A 20828-nucleotide genomic window follows, 5' to 3' on the forward strand; every position below is an offset into this window, starting at 1 on the left:
GATTTCTTTGTTGTTGTTGTTGTTGTTGTTGTTGTTTTGAGACAGAGGCTGCTTCTGTTATCTAGGCTGAAGTGCAGTAGCTCGCTGCACCCTCTGCCTCCCAGGCTCAAGCAGAACTCCCACTTCAACCTCCCAGGTAGCTGGGACTATAGATGCATACCACAACACCTGGCTAATTGTTACATTTTTTTGTAGAGCTGGTAGTGTTTCACCATGTTGCCTATGCTGGTCTCAAACTCCTGAGCTCAAGCGATCCGCCTACCTCAGGCTTCTAAAATGCTGGTGTAAGCAACCATGCCCGGTCCCTATCAGATCTTCAATATCATGTATTCAAAAATATGTCACTATGATATATGCTTGAAATAACATCTGAGGGATAAACTCTGAATTTATAGACTTTCTTTAAAAAAATTGTAATGTATATATTCAGTTTCTGATATTCACATTTAACACTTGATATTCAAAATTAGGTTTTGATTCTGGCTTTCTTTGTATTTGTAAAAGTTTGAAAGACATTTATTTTAAAATACAATTTTATTTATGATATTGTAAAAGTTTTGTCAGTAGAATTGTACACATTGAGGAAACAAATGAACCTGAATCATTCTGTTGGAGTCATATTAGTTTACTCCCCATTATGGTAGGCTCGAGAAACATTTTATTCTTATGTAAAACCAAGGTAGTGTCTTATGTGATGCCAAACATCTGGGTGAAACTGAAAAATATAGTTAGTCATCAATGTTTATTACTATCTGGATATTTGATGTCATGAAAATAATAAATCATAATTAGCATTTCAATTTGTCAAACAGATGTTCATTGAAAAACAAATACAACCTATTCCAGAAGCTGGAAGGACATTTTAGATGGCCCACCTAAGTATAATTGTTTTTCTGGTTCTCAAAAAGAAACAAAATTTGTCAACATAGTTCATTTAATGATGTGTGAGGATAGGGTATGGTTTGTTTTATTCAAAATATGAGATTTTATACTAAAATGATATTGTGTTGAAATCAGATTTAACCTGAACTTTCTTAATGATATTAATGACTGAAAACAGCAGCAGGCAGAATTATAAATTTAAATATAATTTATAGAGTAGGTTTAAATATGGGTATAGGTATATCACATACTTTGTCAGGTGTTTTTTGATGGCTTTTTTATGGTAAATTGACAATTTCTAATTATATAAATCTATGGGATACAAAGTGATGTTATGATATATAAATGCAATGTTGAATAATTCAGTTAAGCTAGTAGCGTACTAATTCCCTCAAATACTAGTAATTTTTATGATGGGAACATTAGAAATTTACTTTTAGCAATTTTGAAATCTGCAATACACCATTATTAACTTTACTCACCATACTGTGCAATAGAAGTAAAAGATATAAAACATAAATACCGTATTGCTTTTAACTGAAATTTTGTACCTTTTGACATCATCTCCCCATTCCCACAGCCCTCAGCCTCTGTAACAACCATTCTACTCACTCCTTCTAAAAATTAGATTGTTTTATATTCCACATGTAAGGAAGAACATGCAATATTTCTTTTTCTGAGTCAGGCTTATTTTATATAGCAAAATGTTCCTCAGTGACATCCATGTTGTCACAAATGACAGAACTTTTTTTAAAGCTAAATAGTCTTTCACTGTATATGTGTATGACATTTTCTTTATCCATTTATCTATTGATGGACAGGTTGATTTCAAAACATGGCTATTGACCGAGCTCTCTGGCTCACACCTACAATCCCAGCACTTTGGGAGGCTGAGGCAGGCAGATCACAAGGTCAAGAGTTTGAGACCAGCCTGGCCAACATGGTAAAACCCCGTTTCTACTAAAAGTACAAAAAATTAGCCAGGCATGGTGGTGCACACCTGTAATCCCAGCTACTCAGGAGGCTGAGGCAGGAGAATTGCTTGAACCCAGGAGGTGGAGGTTGCAGTAAATGTAGATATGTAGATTGCATCATTGCACTCCAGCCTTGGCAACAGAGCAAGACTCTGTCTCAAAAAAAAAAAAAGAAGAAGAAGAAGAAGGAAAAACAAAGTGGTTATTGTGAAGTGCTACAGTGAACATGGGAGTTCAGATATCTTTCTGGCAAACTGATTCCACATCTTTTGGGTAAATACTTGAAAGTGAGATTGCTAGATCACATGGTAATTTTACTTTTAGTTTTTTTAGAAACCTGCATGTAGTTTTCCATAATGGCTGTACTAATTTACATTCCCACCAACAGTGTACAGGGTTCTGTTTTTTCCATATCATTGCCTACATTCTTTTTGATAATACCTATTCTGACAGGTGTGAGATGATATCTCATTGTAATTTTAATTTGCATTTCTCTAGTGATTAGTGATGTTGAACATTTTTTCATATATTTTTTGGCTATTTGTTAGTCTTCTTTTGAGCAATATCTATTCAGATTCCTTGCTCATTTGTATTTTATTTTAATTTTTGTTTTCTTCCTCTTAAGTTGATGGAGCTCTTTATGTATTTGTGGATATTAACTCTTTATTGAATGTATAGCTTACAAATATTTTCTCCAGATTCATAGTCTGTCTCTTCACATTGTTGCTTCTTTTGTTGTGCAGAAGCTTTTAAGTCTGATATAACTCAGTTGGTTTATTTTTACTTTTGTGGCCTATATTTTGGGAGTCAAATTCAGAAAATTATTACCCAGCCCAAGGTTGTATAGTTTCTCCCCCTATATTTTCTCCTAGAAATTTGGAGTTGCTGGTCTTATACTTAACGTTTTAATTCATTTGAATTGATTTTTGTGTTTGATGTGTAATAAGGGGACAATTTTATTCTTCTACATGTAGATAACCAGTTTCCTCAACATCATTCATTGCAGAGACTATACTTATCTTATTCTTAGCATCTTTGTCAAAAATCAACTGACTGTACATGCATAAGTTAATTTCTGGGCTGTGTATTATGCTGCATTGATTTATATATATATATTTGCCAGTACCATGCTGTTTTAATTAATACTACAAAAGCTTTTTACTATTGTTTGATACCAGGTGGCATACTACCTTTACATGTCTTTATTTTTTGTTTTGTTTGCTCATGATGGTTTTGAGTGTTCTGGGATTTTTTGTGATTCCATTGTGATTTTAAAACAGTTTTTTCTATATCTTTGAAAAATGACATCAAAATCTTAATAGGGATTGCACTGAATCTGTAGATTGCTTTGGGTTTTATGGACATTTGAACAATATCAAATCTTCAATCCATGAAATGGGGTATTTTTCCATTGATCTATCATCCACAGTTTATAGTTTTCAGCATATGCAGGTCTTTTCAACCCCTTGGTTAAATTTATTTGTAAGCATTTAACCTTTTTTATAGCTACTGTAAATGGGATTTTTTAAAACTCTAAGTTTATTTCATAGATGGTATTGTTACAGTAAAATCTTTTATTCCATAAATGGCATTGATATAGTAAACTCCTTTCCATGGTGAATGATTATTAGTCTTAAATGAAATACAAAGATTTGATTTTCTAAGTGAAAAGATTTCTTAAGTAAACTATCTTTGGTTGCTAAGTTTCTTTCTTAAAACTTTAATATTTCCCATGAGCTTCCTGGGTTGATTCTTAAGGAATACTGAAGCTGAAAGAAGCCCAAGGATTCTGAGTGGTGGAGCAAATATGAGCCCAGGTTCTGCTATCTGTATCTTCCTCGATTTTCAGCTTAAATTTTCTTTCTATCCTGACCTTTCATTTTTGTGATCTAATTTCCTTTTCCCCAATCATATTTGTTTTTAAGCTAGTCTTCCTCATTCTATTTAAAGAACAATTTCAGGAATAAGGAAAAACACAGGAGTATTAAAATGATTGGAGAAACATCAATGTTGTTATAAACAGAGCACCCCAAAATAATTATTTTGAAAGAGCAGCATTCATTTGAATTTCTAAACTCTGGAATGCTTATTTTTAAATTGTTAAATAATGTGTTAACCTACACACAAACTTGTATTTTTACTTGAAGGAAAACAGGATTGTTGGTAGTGTACATTTTCTTTGATACAGATTGTATGCATTGATAATGATGTTTATGTTAGGCCGGGCATGGTGGCTCAAGCCTGTAATCCCAGCCCTTTGGGAGGCCAAGACGGGTGGATCACGAGGTTGAGAGATCGAGACCATCCTGGTCAACATGGTGAAACCCCATCTCTACTAAAAATACAAAAAATTAGCTGGGCATGGTGGTGCGTGCCTGTAATCCCAGCTACTCAGGAGGCTGAGGCAGGAGAATTGCCTGAACCCAAGAGGTGGAGGTTATGGTGAGCCAAGATTGCGCCATTGCACTCCAGCCTGGGTAACAAGAGCGAAACTCTGTCTCAAAAAAAAAAAAAAAGATGTTTATGTTATAAAAGATCTTTTTCAGGGCCATTACATCATTTCTCAAATAGACCACTGTTAGGAAGTAAGAATATATAAGTGAAGGGAAGAGACTCAGGTAAAAACAGAGTTGTGCATATCCTACAAATTGAGAATAAGGCACATTTTATCTTTAAAAATAACATATTTTAGAGACTCAATAAAAGAATTTTAAAGGGACTGAAGTATAGACGTAGCTGTTAGGAGGAAGCATTATCATTATTTCAGCTACAGCACATTATTGGAGGATAGAAAAATCATGTGAAAGATTCATGATATTCATGTGAAAGAGCTTAATTACAATAGAGAAGAAAGGATTAGAAACAGAAAAGAAGGTGGATTATCAGGAATAAAGTCAAAGAAGGGACTGAATATTAAACAGATTTTTAGAAAAACCTACAAAGAAACCCCAGCACATACTAACAACAGTCATAGGACTGAGATCTGTCGAAGCTAGCTCTCTAGGGGTACGTTCTGGTTCACTGGGAATAAAAGTGGGCCATGGAGTGTGACCATTGTGGTCTCTGGCTCTAGGCCATGGAGTGAGATAATTGAGACAAGAGAATTCTGTACATCATCTCTCCACATAAGCAGTAGAGCTCAGTAGGCTGCCTGTAAACAGGATTTTAGAGATTCACGCTTCTTTTTCTTGAAAGACTGCCACACTTAGCCATCTGATACGGAATGGCATCTCTTCTTAATGAGCCTGTGTCTTTATATGCACCTTATCAAACTGGGAGATACTGAAGATGGCAGTGATGCTAATAGTGGTGAGATATGGAAGATGTGAGGAAAGCTACAAGGAAGACTGAGAGGGGAAAGTGAAGGAAATTTTTAGAAATAGAGACCTTGGAAGAATTGCATTCTGGGCAATAAATATTCACTGGACTTACAGTGAATTTCTTCTTTTTTCTTTTTTGAGATGGAGTCTCGCTCTGTCACTCAGACTGGAGAGCGGTGGCTTGATCTTGGCTCACTGCAACCTCCACCTCCCAGGTTCAAGCAATTCTCTGCTTCTGCCACCTGAGTAACTGGAATTACAGGTGCCCACCACCACACCCAGATAATTTTTGTAGAGACTGGGTTTCAGGCTAGTCTTGAACTCCTGACCTCATGATCCACCCACCTTGGCCTCCCAAAGTGCTGGGATTATAGGCATGAGCCACTGCACCCAAACATGTATTCCTTTTCTTAAGGAGCCAAGTTTATTGTTGTTACCACTACAAGAGCACAACATTACATAATCATGACATCAAATAAGCATAAAAATAATGCTTACTTTTAATTTTTATAGGTGTCATTTTATAAACTATCTCTATAAAGAGATTAATGTTAGCTTCTTGTTTTGGAAATAAGATACATGTAAATGAGAGTTTTTTAAACTAAGTTTACTTCATAGATGGCATTGAAAGGGAAGAATAAATGAAACAGTCTTGTTGCCATCTCTCATTGTGAGCCAGTCTAGAAATGCAAACAAACAAAACAGCTCTTAAGCCCAACAGCAACATTCATACAATTTTCCTAATTACACTCCCTTTCTTTTTGCTAAGAAGGAACAGTTGTATTTTTGTCATTAATAGAAAAGGGAACAGTGCCTAAACAACCTATTATAAATTCTTCTGGGAAAGCATATTACAAATAATTTAAAACAACTCTGATTCTGTGAACTTGGCAGAAAATGTATAACAGAAAGCAATTTAGCCCTGGCCCCCGGATGATTGATTAAATGTTTTATTCCCTATACCTTTCATTCATGCTGTGTTTGTCAAGAGGAAAGAGAAAAGGAATGTTGTGAAACAAGGACCACTTTAGACAAATAACTTACAATAATGATCAATGACCAGTAATCAGCTGTTTACTCATTTTTCTTAAGTTGTAATGTTTCTCAATATTAGCTATTGTGCATGGACTCTGGCAGAAAATAAGGTCCTGAGTTTCAGCTTGTCCCTAACTCCCTGTCAACTAGCCAGCAACACAAGCTGTATCTGAGTTTCTTTGAGGGCATGGTCCAGCAGCTCCCTGTGGTCAGTTTTTAGTCTGAATCCAGCAAAGGAACAAGAACACTGTGTGCTTGGTAAATCCACAAAAAACTTCATCTTCTCATTGTGTGGGAGGAGAGGTCCCTTTGTGTACTGTTTCTTTGAAGGAACTAGAGATCTGTTGGTGCTGTACAGATGTCGAGGTGCACAGAGCCAACATCCTACAAACCTTGTAAATAATGGTTCAGATCTAACTCTGTACAGAATTATTGTAGGAACTGAAACGTTGGGACACTGTTGACTTGTATCAAAATAATTGTTGTCCTGTAAGCCATGTAGTATTAACTGTAAACCTCCTTAGTGAAACACTTTCTCAGAATCCTGATATTTTAAATGATATCTAGCCATCTGTGTACATCACAGTGTTGAGCTGCAAATGTGCTGGCTCTAACAAAATTTTAAGCATGAAGTCAGATGTATAGAGGATCCCCTCTCCATCACATTCTTTTGTTTTTCATTTCTCCTCTCTCATAAACTACTGCCTAGATGTCAGTAATTCTACAGTCTCCTCTTCCTGTAATCTTTGTGTTGGTCCTTGGTCATCCACTCTGATCTCAGCCGCTAAAGGCATCATGTCAGGGGATGAGCATATAGGTCTTCCCCAGAGCAACAGCCTCAGCACCTCAGCACAGATCTGGAGGGGATTTGAGCAAGGAAGAACTCTGACCTTGCTCTTGATTGCTTGGATGAAAACTGGATATGGATAAGAAGACAAACCCAAGCACATGTCCTGCTTTCCTCAATGCACATTCTCCTGTTGATGTTCAGCCATCTTAGCATTTCCAGAAGCACCTCTTCATTGTGGGTGGAAACGTACTTATTCATGTTGTCTCGGGCTATCCAGGTTGGTAATAGATAACTGCTATAAAGGGTGGAGCACATGCTGCTTAATGGAGAGATCCAGTGTCATTTACATTTTTTTAAAACTCTTTCAAGGGTAATGACGACTAGCACTAATTTCTCCTGTATGCTAGGTATTATTCTAATCATTTTACATAAATCATTTCTTTTAATCCACAAACAGCCCTATAAGATAGATGTTTTTACTTACCTTTGTTAGAGAAACTGAGGTACAGAGAGATTAAGTAAATTGTCTAAATTCACACAGACAGTAAGTGGAAGAGCCAGAATTTGACACAAGCAGTTTGTCTCCAACAAATGTCATCTTAAACTATGGTTAACTCTCTGAAAACACACACAAAGACACACATACATTCAATCACACAAAGTATCAGGCACGTGAGGATAGCCAATATTAGAAAAGCAGATATATACAAACATCCCTAGTCTTACACAGAGACTCAGGTTTATAAACTTACTGAAATAAAGACTCATCAGTTACGAAAATATAAATTTTTTTCCACAAATTAATTTAATTTTTTTAAATTCCTTATGCAATGAGAAAAGATCAGAGAGGCCTGCAGTTTCCTTTTACAGAGCTAGGCTAAGGGCTATATTTAGAGTAATTGAACACATGATTTCACTTGAATGCAGAGAAACTTGGCCAACTGTGAACATACAATTTCACTCTACAGAAGAAATAAAATTAAACAGAGCAAGAGTAAAGAAGAATGGAGAATAAGTAAAGTGGTGGAAAGAGACTCCAAAATTCAGTAATATGAAAACAAAACTAAGAGGAGAGGGAAAGGTGGCAAAAGAAGGGAACATTCAGAGAATGTTGATATATTGAGAGGTGAAAGTAGGGAGTTGTTAGGCAAGCGTGGGAGCATTGGAGGATGGTGACAGTCACTAGGAACTCCAGTTTGCATACACACAATGCTAGGAGCACTAGAAATTAGCCAGCCAATGGAACATGCTCAGTCTTGAAGAGCTTGTGTCTCTGTTTAAACTCCTGTACATATTAGCATGATTCCATAAAGTCTCTGACATCTTGAGTTTTAAGCTTTCTGAACATTAAATCAGTTGAGATTGTTAGTAGCTATCCCCAAATGCTGCTTCTATACATATGGGTAAAAATCCAAATTAATGTATTTATACAGCTTTTCATTTATGTACTTGTAAAAATACACACACACACACATTCAGTTTTTCTCTGAAGAACCTTTAAGTCGGAGAATGAGAATGGAGGAGACTGAATTTCTCTTTTAAATTTGTGTCTAGGTTTTGTTCCAATCTAATGACACAGGATCTGGCACTGTATTTAGATCTCCTGCTCCAAGATTTTATTTTAATTTTAAACAAGTGTTCCCACATGGGTACTGAAAACAAAACAGGAATATGTTGCTGAAGTTTTCCTTTGAGCTGTTATTATCTAACTTTGAAGTGTACTGATTGTTCTGTCTCGCCAATGTAGGTCATTGTACTCTCCGTTGCTATGTTTTCTATTGGAACTTTCTCTAACAGCTCTCCACATTAAGGGAGATCATGTTATTTCACAGATATTAATTTGGGTATTAACATATTTTCTTCTTCTGCCTATAATTGGAGGTTTTAGCACTTTCTTCTTTGTTGAATTTACCATAAAGGATTCGTATTTTTGAACATTAGGGAATGGCTTTTACTTACTAAAGTACTTAAGTACTAAACCTGTCATAGCCATTTTCATTTATTAAGATATTAGTAAGACTTAAGGAGTTTTTGGTTCTTTTCCGGAGAAAAATGCTTTAGCCGAGCAGTCCCCAACCTTTCTGGTACCAGAGACTGGTTTTGTAGAAGACAGCTTTTCCACAGAATTGGCATGAGGGATGGCAGGTGGGGATGGGGTTCCAGATGAAAGTGTTCCATCTCAGATCATCAGGCAGTAGTTAGATTCTCATAAGGAGCCTGCAACCTGGGACCCTCATAGGTGCAGTTCACAATAGGGTTTGTGCTCCTTTGAGAACCTAGTGCCACATCTGCTGATCTGAGGCGGAGCTCAGGCACCTCCTGCTGTGCAGCCTGGTTCCTAGCAGGCCGTAGACAGGAACTTGCTTATGGTCCAGCGGTTGGGGACCCCTGCTTTAGCCCTCAACTCTTAGGCATGTTTCAGTTCTGATTTTGGTCAGCATAGAGCTTTGCTTCTATTTGCCAGGAGGGTCTCTACCGATATAGATCAATGGCAGGAGGTAATATTGGGTCTGGAACTATCCTTTGGCTTAGTGACATTTGTAGGCTAATCTGCCTCACTCCTGCCCCTTCCCAGGGACCTGGGAACCAATCTGATTCCGTGATGGGTCCTAAGTGGGGACCTAGGGCATGGTAAAGAGTCTACCCCAGGAAGTCTAGAATGGATAGAACAAAATTCATCTGACACAAATTGATGAACAAGAGCCAAGATCTGCAGGAAATCAAACAGTAAAGACTATTCCAGAAGACCAACAGCAGGACAATAAAGAGGAGATGGACTTAAAATACTAGGTCTGTCACACAAAAGATTGGAATGGAAGCCCAAGTCAGATGATAGAATGAAGGGAAGGTGCATGGAATAGGCTGTCTCACTAGTGGTGAGTTTTCGGTCACTACAAGTCTTCAAAAAGGGCCTGTATACCCAGTTCTTTTTTATTCAACAAGTGCTTATTGAACCCTTCTTCTGTGGGTATAGTGATGACCACATTCAGTGAATTCAGACTGGAATTGGACACATCATAGCGAGATGAACTTAGCCATACTTATAAAAATTGTGATGTCTGTGTTCTCTTCTTTAAAAAGATAATTGGGACACCAGTCTCATGAGGCTATTGTAAGCATTAAATGATTAAATCTTATATAAGTTGGTACATATGGGTCACATGCAAGAGTGTCTCATATCCAGTAAGTATGCAAGAAAAACCACTATTGTTTTTGTGTGCAAGATTATGTGTATTGTAAAGAAATTTCTGAATAGCAATGAGGTTGGAATACATGACTAATGATTCTATTCTCTTATGAAATCTCTGGTTGGAGCACACCCAAAAGAAAATTTGGAACAATGCAAATGTTTGAGGAGAGTGAGAGAACTTTATTCTGAGTTTTTCCCTCCTGACTTGCTCTGAAGCTACTCCTCTTAAGATTCTTTCCTAGCTGTGTATTCCTATATAGTCTTAGCTTAACAGCACAGATTTAACAGTGGTGTCTGCATCTGCATTTGATAAAATGTAAAAGGGAAGCTCCCAAAAGAAATTGAGAAGCGCTATTTTGACAACTCTTCTTTTATCTGTGTAAATATTATATACTTTAACTGAAGAAAGAAAAACACAAAGATAAATACAATATTTCCACTTCAAGTACATTTTAAAAATTATTTGAAAGCATTTAAAATATATGTAAAATGAACTCCTGTATTTCAAAGTCCTTTCAGAGAAAAAAAAAAAGTGAGAAGGAAGGGTGGAAATTTGCATTTGTAATTTTTTTTTTTAAATTTCAGGCACTTAGTAATCAGTGTTCCTTTTATACATTGTGCCCACTGGGAATGACACCAGGATCTTCCATTCAATTATGATGGATTACAGGTCACCCACCTGGGCATGTTTCAGATGAAACTAACCTAAGCTCATCTTGAATAAGGAGCTTAGAAATAAATGTTTTGTTGGTTGCTTTGAGTTGTACAAAGCAGGAAGACCACCAGAGGCTTTCTAAGAAAAAGACCCATACCAATTTTGAGACCTTAAGGAAATTGGGACTCCTAAAGCAGCGGAGGCTTTGCTTCTATGTTTGATCGTTTTTAAAAACATAGTTTTTCTGGTGTTTAGTAGTTTCATAGTAGTTAGGACTGCCAATGAAATCTGCTATTGGTACAAAAAGAAAATGTTGCAGCCAATTCTGATACAAAATGAGAGAAAGAGAAAGAGAAAGAGAGAGAGAGAGAGAGAGAGAGAGAGAGAGAGAGAGAGAGAGAGAGAGAGAGAGAGAGGTGTTCTTCTTTGACCAGCAGAAAAACTAAAAGCTACATAAACCTTTTAACTAGTTTCACTAGGAGAGAAGAAAAATAAAAATATAAAAGAACAAATACTCTTTAAAGAAAACGGACATTCCTACTATGGTGCAATTTATTAGGCTATTGCTCGGCTGAAGAATATGTTTAAATATTCTGTGGAAGCCAAAGCTTCGTCCAGGAATGACAAGCGCAAGAACTATAATTCTAAAGAAAAAGAGAATAGCAATTTAAGTTCAGGGACCTTTGGAAGCAACCAGTAATGATTTACTGCTTTTAAAAATGTTCAGGTATTAGTGGTCAGTGTTCCTTTTATACATTATGACCAGTGGGAATGATAGCAGGATCTTCCATTCAATTATTATGAGTTATAGGCCACCCATCAGTGATCTGTGTTTGCAGTGTTAGGTATCAAAAGCATAACACATTCTTATGTAAGAGAGAAAGACTTGTTAAGTCTAAGCTTAGGGGTAGAGTTGTCAATGATACAGTCGTATTTCTTTTTTAAAAAATATATATTTTATTGCATTTTAGGTTTCGGGGGTACATGTGAAGAACGTGCAAGATTGTTGCATAGGTACATACATGGCAATGTGGTTTCCTGCCTTCCTCCCCATCACCTATATCTGGCATTTCTCCCCATGTTATCCCTCCCCAACTCCCCACCCCCTACTCTCCCTCCCCTAGCTACCCCCTGACAGACCCCAGTGTGTGATGCTTCCCTCCCTGTGTCCATGTGTTCTCATTGTTCAACACCCACCTGTGAGTGAGAACATGCAGTGTTTGATTTTCTGTTCTTGTGTCAGTTTGCTGAGAATGATGGTTTCCAGTTTCATCCATGTCCCTACAAAGGACACGAACTCATCATTTTTTATGGCTGCATAGTATTCCATGGTGTATATGTGCCACATTTTCCCAGTCCAGTCTATCATTGATGGCCATTTATATTGTTTCCAAGTCTTTATTATTGTAAACAGTGCTGCAATGAACATTCGTGTGCATGTGTCCTTATAATAGAACTATTTATAATCCTTTGGATACATACCCAGTAATCGGATTATTGGATCAAATGGAATTTCTGTTTCTAGGTCCTTGAGGAATCGCCACACTGTATTCCACAATGGTTGAACTAATTTACACTCCCACCAACAGTGTAAAAGTGTTATTTCTCCATATCCTCTCCAGCATCTGTTGTCTCCAGATTTTTTAATGATCACCATTCTAACTGCTGTGAGATGGTATCTCAATGTGGTTTTGATTTGCATTTCTCTAATGACCAGTGATGATAAGTATTTTTTCATTTGTTTGTTGGCCTCATATATGTCTTCTTTTGAAAAGTATCTGTTCATATCCTTCGCCCACTTTTGAATGGGCTTGCTTGTTTTTTTCTTGTAAATCTGTTTTAGTTCTTTGCAGGTTCTGGATGTTAGCCCTTTGTCAGATGGGTAGATCACAAAACTTTTTTTCATTCTGTTGGTTGCCGAGTCACTCTAATGACTGTTTCTTTTGCTATGCAGAAGCTCTGGAGTTTGATTAGGTCTCGTTTGTCTATTTTGGCTTTTGTTGCCAATGCTTTTGGTGTTTTACTCCTGAAGTCCTTGCCTATGCCTATGTCCTGAATGGTTTTGCCTAGACTTTCTTCTAGGGTTTTCATGGTGTTAGGTCTTATGTTTAAGTGTTTAATCCATCTGGAGTTAATTTTAGGTAAAGTGTCAGGAAGAGGTCCAGTTTCTGCTTTCTGCACATGGCTAGCCAGTTTTCCCAATACCATTTGTAAAACAGGGAATCCTTGCCCCATTGCTTGTTTTTGTCAGGTTTGTCAAACATCAGATGGTTGTAGATGTGTGGCATTGCCTCCAAGGCATCTGTTCTGTTCCATTGGTCTATATCTCTGTTTTCGGTACCAGTACCATGCTGTTTTGATTATGTAGCCTTGTAGTATAGTTTGAAGTCCGGTAGTGTGATGCCTCCAGCTTTGTTCTTTTTGCTTAGGATTGACTCGGCTATGCAGACTCTCTTTTGGTTCCATATGAAGTTTAATATGTCTTTTTCCAGTTCTGTGAAGAAGGTCTTTGGTAGCTTAATGGGGATAGCGTTGAATCTGTAAATTACTCTGGGCAGTATGGCCATTTTCATGATAGTGATTCTTTCTAACCATAAGCATGAAATGTTTCTCCATCTGTTTGTGTCCTCTCTTAGTTCGTTGAGCAGTGGTTTGTAGTTCTTGTCATATTTCTTAAACAGTTCAAGTTGACATTTCCCTGTATTCTTGGAAGAGGTAAGTTAAAGAAGGTTGTGCACAGTTCTTGACATTTTATTAGAGCATCGCCTTTTAAGCCACTTGGTAGTCAGCAAACATGTAAGAGTAGTTGTTCTATTTGGTCTTGTAAATTTCTAATGACAGTGGGATATTTATTAAAGATCTTCCAAACTAATTCAGTGCCCTAAATGCTGCATGAAAAGAAAATCTTTCCAGTTCTGAGTATTAGGAATATTAAGGCACCTGAAGGGACAAATCGATTTATAAAATTATTGTTCTGTGTATGATAAAAATATAAGTGTCTCTGCTAATATACTAAAAAATATAAATGGCTCTGCAAATATATTTAATAATACTTCATTGATTTACCTAAATATATGAAGACACTCATATAATATTTTTAGAAATACTTGAATGATTGTAGCTCTAAAATAATTTATTAGATTATAATAAATTTATACTAGAATTTATGATGGACAGTCAATAAATAGAATTTAAAATATAGGTAAAATACAGTTAAAATATATATAAAATTATATTTTAAATGATACATGCAATGCACAAATTATAAACGTTTGATAGAGGAAAAAGTTAATTCACTGGAAGTTCTATTCCAACCTATAGTATTTGGGAACTGCTATCAGTATATTTGTTCTACTATTAATTGTTGATAATGTAGCATGTATTTAAATCATTATATTAAACACTGAGGCTACACAATATATAAGAAAAATATATACCGTCATTGAGCTTAAAATCTAGTAGAAGATACAAGCAAGTAAATTGGCAATGAAAATAGGGGAGAGTAAAGGGAGTTTGGATAAATTATAGAAGGAGCTCCTAGACAGTCCATGGAGGTATTTGTGAGAGGATGGAATTGGCACACAGTTGAGATTTAAAAGATATATAAAGTACATCTCTGTAAATGGCAAGCAGTGAGAACACAGAAAAGGTGTTTGAGGAAGGGGCCTAAAGATAAGATAGACCGTGACAAAGAAAAATAATTAAAACGATTCAATGACCATCTAGCAGATATCCAATAAATATATTTGAGTGAATGAGTGATTGACTGACTATATGAATGGGAAATATTGAAATATAAAGAGGAGGGCCAGAGATAAAGCTCTTAGAGGTAAATATAGGTTTTAAGCTTTCAGAGTACCTGATTTTCTGAATATGCAAATGATCAGTGTTTGAATTAATAAAAATAACTCTAAAACTGAGAACTCTTGGTTGGAGAAAATAACAAAATATGAAGTAAAGGAAAATGGACAGACTACTTCAGACACTGTGCCTGATATATGCCTGGAAAGAGACTGAGTTCATAATCTTGTATTTGCTCATTAAGGTCAGGAAGATTCTTGATAAGGAAATCTCTAGTCTGAAAGGCCTAAAAATTTTACTAACCTGTATAATAAATTATATCTTAAGAAACTCTTGTCATTTATCCAGTGTATTTGAATTACCCATGCTTGACTGTTCCACATATACATGGTGTTTTCATATTTTATAACATTCAAAAATATAACTATATTCTACTGATTTGAATAAGATTTTTTTAATTACAGTGAAAGCTTTCTGATAAGGTATGGTAAGATTATTTTTTAATAACTATTTTGATACATATAATAAAACTAGTGACAATTCCTAAAGATGATAATGACTTAGACATTCCTAAAGATGAAGCTGACAAACAGCTTCAATGGAATGACTAAATAAGTAAGTGGGGACAAAACAGAGGAAAAGGTTAAGGATTGAGCACTGTGGTACTCTATTATGAGAAAGTTAGGGAGGATTAAAGGTAGCAGTGAAGGGGATTGAGAAGGGGTAGCTTAAGCAGTAGAAGGAAAACAAGAACAGTGTGTCCTGGAAGTCAATGGAGTAATCAGTTGTCTCAAATGCTGCTAATAGGTTAAATACGGCGAGGACTGAGAATTGGACATGTCAGTTAGTAATGTGACTTGCCTAAGAGCAGTTTCAGTGGAATGGAGGAAGAACAATGGAATAATAGGAGTACTGTGGAGGAATGAACCAAAATGTACTTATGTACCATCCAGAGCCAGACTCAGAGCCTTTACTCTGTGCTAGAAACCCAATGACCAGTTCTTGCAATGTTCCCTTTCCTTGAGCTTTCTGCAGCTCACCTAGCTTCTTCAAACGTATACAGTCAGATCTCCAAATCTGTGGATTCCACATCCATGGCTTCAACTGACTGCAGACGAAAAATATTAGAAAAAAACCTGTGTCTGTACTGAACATGTGTAGACTTTTTTCTTGTCTTTATTCCCTAAGTAATACAGTGCAATAATTATTTACATAGCCTTTACATTGTATCAGGTATTTGAAGTAAGGTAGAGGTGATTTAAATAATTTTGAAGGATGTATATAGGTTATACGGACATACTATGCCATTTTATGTCAAGGCTTTGAGCATCCTCAGATTTTGATATCCACAGGAGGTCCTGGAACCAATATTCACAAATCCCCTGAAACTGTAACTGATGAGGGGTGATGGTACTCATTTTTTTTTACATAGTCAAAATAAAAGAGATTAGGCTTATTTTTCAAAGTTCTCTTTATAATCTTATTATTTCTCCCCAAATAATACTATATTAAGCATGACTGGATTTAAGAGGTTCCCAGATGTCTCAGCCTCTCATTTACATAAAAATTCTTTGGCCATATCCATACATCCTTAATCTTAAACTACACATATGGATTTACTGTTCGGTCTCCTGGGGTCAGCTTACTTTCAATTTGTTTAACCTGTTTCATGGCACACTTGTAGAGATTGATAATACAAAAATGGTTTAAGAGAGAGCATATCACACATTAAGTTGTCAACTTTATCCACTTCTGATAATTATTTCAAAGTTTCTGATACTTATTGATGATCTTTCAGTAGCCTTCATTCTCACATACACTCATTCACTCAAGAAACTTGTGTTGGGGAAGGTATTAGAATTATAGATCTTCCAGCTTTCTAAAACAAACAAAGCAACATAAATAGACAAGCATAATAATGGACAATCATCTATACTAGAAATCTAATCATTTGTTGCATAAATCATTTTAAAAATGTATTCTAAAATATAAATGCCAGAGGCAGAGAGGTCTTACTAATCCATAAAGGAAACATAATTTATATGGTATGCTTACACTAGTAAAAACGTAATTATTTGGGTGAACAGAGTATAATATTGATTTAGTCATTGGTTATAAAACGAGATGTTTCTGATGAGGTTCCTGCCCCCTTTATTTGCCTTGCAAAACTAATTTCAAAGAAAAGTATAATTTTAAGATCTAAAAAACCAGTTGATGATACCCATAGGCTGATATTTTCAGTTGGAATGAATTCCTGTGACAGCATGAACATACACCCACCAACACTTCTGTAATAGAAACCACTTTGGAAGACACTAGTCTGCCACAGATTTCTCAGGTCCTCACAGCAAGACAGTGGTGGTCTTGGGGGATAGATACATTTCATCTTCCTTGAAGATAGATACCACCCACTGGTTGTCACCCCGTAGGAAATCAGGAAGTATGCTAAACTATCCAGCAGACTTGGAATTACACCGCGTTGTACTAGTGGAAATATCCTATCCAATATTATGATTTATTTTGAAAGAGAATGGAAAAAAAATACACACAAAACAGTGGAAGGAAGCTGCACACAACATTGCCAAACAGCTGGCTTGTTTTCTATTCCAGAAACAGCTTGGGACTAACTATATTCACAAGATCTCTTGGCAGAGTAGCTTGATGAAAATACCAAAGCTGTGAGAAGTGTTCTTTTGCTGAATCCTCCATGTAGCTATCATACAGTTTATTAACCTAAATGAGAATGTGTACACCTTTCTTCCCCCCAAAAAATTATTTGTATGTTTAAGTGAGAAACTTACTGATTCTTTAAACAGCACAAACATGATTCATCACAGCATTCACACCAAATAAACCCAAATAACGTTCAGAAACTATAATCCTAGACATGTAGTGATTTCCTCCTTTCTTTCAAGTGGTATTTTTGGGGGCAGTCAAGGAAGAATTTGATAGAAATGTAAGCATGAATTCAACGGCACTGGTGACTTTTTGGGTGCCAACGTTAATCTAAAAGGGAAACAAGTTTTAGTGGCTTCCTGCATATATTTATCCATTCTTTTAACATTTAGCTCTTACCTCCTTAAGCCATAAAGATATCTAATTTTAAACACATTTCTGGCTCACCTGTTAGATGCCAGAAATGTGGATCTTGAGTAATATACAAGATCTGCTTTACTCTTAGAATTCCTATATTAGAGGGGATTCAGTATTTCAGATTCAGTATTTTAGAAGACCTTGAATTCTATTTCTTACTAAGTATACAAGGTAGATTCAATTAGCTGGAACATATTCATATTTTTATCATGAGGCATTCTGAGTCTATTCTTTGTGACACCAGAATTAGTTTTTCATCTCAGAGGTGGCTATATTTCTCTGATGACTCAAGTAGTTTATTGGCAGTCAGTTTGTAAAAGGCTCGCTGGGATTATGCAAATGCAGGATGTTAGGAATGGAAATACATATCATTGCCTCTCCTGTCAAAAAATGTAATTAACACATATGATGTATCATCTTACAAAAGTGGATGAAAATTCCAGTGGGTGACCTTGAGTCACAGCTCCCCAGTGCACACACTGTCCTGTACCCGAGCATCTCCCACCCAGCACAGGACTCCCACTTCTTCCATCCCTGTCCCTTTAGCACTGTGTGCATGTTTGTGTGTGTGTGTGTGTGTGTGTGTGTGTGTGTTTTAAGTTCAGAATCTACCACTCAATTTCACTTTCTTTAACAATTTTGTTTTGATTCAATTTGTTACATAGGTAATAATCCATTTATAGGATACAAAAAAAAGTAAAAGTACATACTTCTTCCTATCCATATATTTATTCCTCATTCTTTTTTATGGTTGCACATAATTCATTATGCAGATATGTAAGTTATTTAGCCAGTCCTATATTGATGGATATTAGGTTATTTCCAGTCCTTTGATATGACCAAAAAAAATTATAATCAAAAATGGCGAAATAATAATAGTGTCTGTCAGTATGGGGACCATAAGAAAGTTCCATAGACTAGGTAAGTTGTAAACAAGAGAAATTTCCCGTAGTTCTGGAGGCTGAAAATCTGAGATCAGGGTGTCTGCATGGTTGTGCTTTGGTGAGGACTTTCTTCTGGCTTACAGACTGCTGACTTGCTTATAGCCACGCTCTCTGGCCTCTTTTGTTAGGTCACTCATCTCATTCATGAGGGCTCCATCCTCAGGATCTAATTACCTACCAAAGGCCATACTCCCAAATATCATCACATTGGGATCAGGTTTTCAACATATGAATTTCAGTAGGGTATGCAAACATTCCGTCCATTAGCCATATTCAGTTCACATGTAATATAGTATCTATATTATTTTATATCTGTAGGGTAATTCCCAGAAGTGAAATTGCTAGGTCAAAATTACTGTGCATTTCTAATTTTGATAGTTATTGCTCAGTTGACTTTCTTAGGAATTTGTACCATTTTACACTTATACCTGTAAATGTAAGAGACATATATCTACTCTATTAGTCTTACCATCAGAGGATATTACCAATATTTGTGGGTTTTGCCAACCTGAAAAAAATGGGCAGTTTATCAGTGTGTTTTTAATTTACATTTCTCCTATCATTAGGGAGGGTCAGTATCTTATAAATGTTTAATGGCCATTTTAATTTTCTTTTCTTTGAATAGGGCCCTCATATATTTGTGCATTTGGTTATGTTGTTGTGCTTTTCTTTGTAGATTTACAAGAGTTCTTTAGGTGTTAGGAACATACTTCCTTTGTCTGTGCTAACAGTACTTTTTATTTTGTCATACACTTTATTCTTCATTAGAATTATTTGCTCTTGAGAAGTCCCTTTGAGAGCCTGCCAGCTTTGTACAACTTTGGAGGGCAGTTTCTTGGCAATTTCTCAATTATTTTTCACATAGAAAACTGTCTCACTGAATTGTATTTCTTCTGGTGTCAACTGTGCTAAATTATTGTCCTAAAAATTTCACCATTCCATTCAGGTTTAACATTTTTTTAGAGTATAATTTTACAGAGTATGTTACATTTTTGGTGAATTTTTGTCTTCTTGGCCTATCAGTTACTAAAAAACAAATAACAACAACCTATAACAACCTAGTGAAATATCTCACTGTAAGTAATAGATTTGTCTAGTTTTCCTTGTAATATTTGTTCTCCACATTTTAAGGCTATATAATGTGATGCTTTCAAGTATAGAATCATTTTAGGTTCTTAAGGGGTTCCTTTTTTAATCTGATATTTTGTAACTTTTCCCCCAAGTTTTCTGATTTCCCACCATGCCCCAGATTCTTAAATAAGTTTGGGCACAATAATTTTCAGAAAAAGAATGATTAATTTAAGAATTTATGGAAATCATAGGAAGGTCAAGTTGATGCAATGCCTTGGAACAGAGAAATGCAGGTAGTTGAAGTATATAGAGAAATGCCTATGATATAAACAAACAAATTGCATATACCTGTATTAAGAAGACCACAACATGTAAATTACTTCACTAGATGCCAGTTCATAGGCATGTACCTGAATCTGCCTAACTAATTGGAAAAATGAGAAGTTACCTTAATTTTCCAAGAAAAAGAAATAAAATTGATATTTAAATTTCGGTAAACTTAATTGTCAATATTTTTTCATATTTTCTAGATTCATATCTCTTTAATCAACGGGCGACCAAGTGCTGACGATCCTTCTCCTGAACTGCTGGAATTTACCTCTGCTCGCTATATTCGCCTGAGATTTCAGAGGATTCGCACCTTGAATGCTGACTTGATGATGTTTGCTCACAAAGACCCAAGAGAAATTGACCCCATTGTCACAAGAAGAGTAAGTTATGATGAACCATATTAGATCCTACAAATGATATCCCACTTATCTTTTTCATCTGTTAAATACTATTAAAAGAAATCTCTCAGTGATTTGTAGGACTGGTTATTATCAATTTTTTATCTTAGAATTTTAAATTTTTAAATTAATTATTATTATTTAAAATTTGGCAGACTTTCCTTTGTTCAGATCCAAGCTGTGCCACTTACTACATGTGTAACATTTATCAAACATTTTAGCCTTCTCAAACTTTAATTTCTTCTTTTGTAAAATGAGAATCACCATGTCTAGTTAATAATTTTATTTTTCAGGATAAAATTAGTCTTTGTCACTTTAGGTGATCTGTACTATTATAATTGGCTT

General features: G+C 35.8%; 1 protein-coding gene across 2 annotated transcripts in view; it reads left to right on the top strand.

Annotated features, from left to right (window-relative positions):
* LAMA2 (laminin subunit alpha 2) overlaps positions 1–20828 on the top strand; it is a 637958-nt gene that overhangs the window by 240594 nt on the left and 376536 nt on the right. For both annotated transcript variants that reach the window (XM_054254427.2, XM_054254428.2), the window contains exon 5: positions 20286–20465. In XM_054254427.2, coding sequence (XP_054110402.2) covers positions 20286–20465 — 180 coding nt within the window. The remainder of the gene's footprint in view (positions 1–20285; positions 20466–20828) is intronic.

This window comes from Callithrix jacchus, chromosome 4, assembly GCF_049354715.1.
Source record: "Callithrix jacchus isolate 240 chromosome 4, calJac240_pri, whole genome shotgun sequence".
Classification (NCBI taxonomy): Eukaryota; Metazoa; Chordata; class Mammalia; order Primates; family Cebidae; genus Callithrix; species Callithrix jacchus.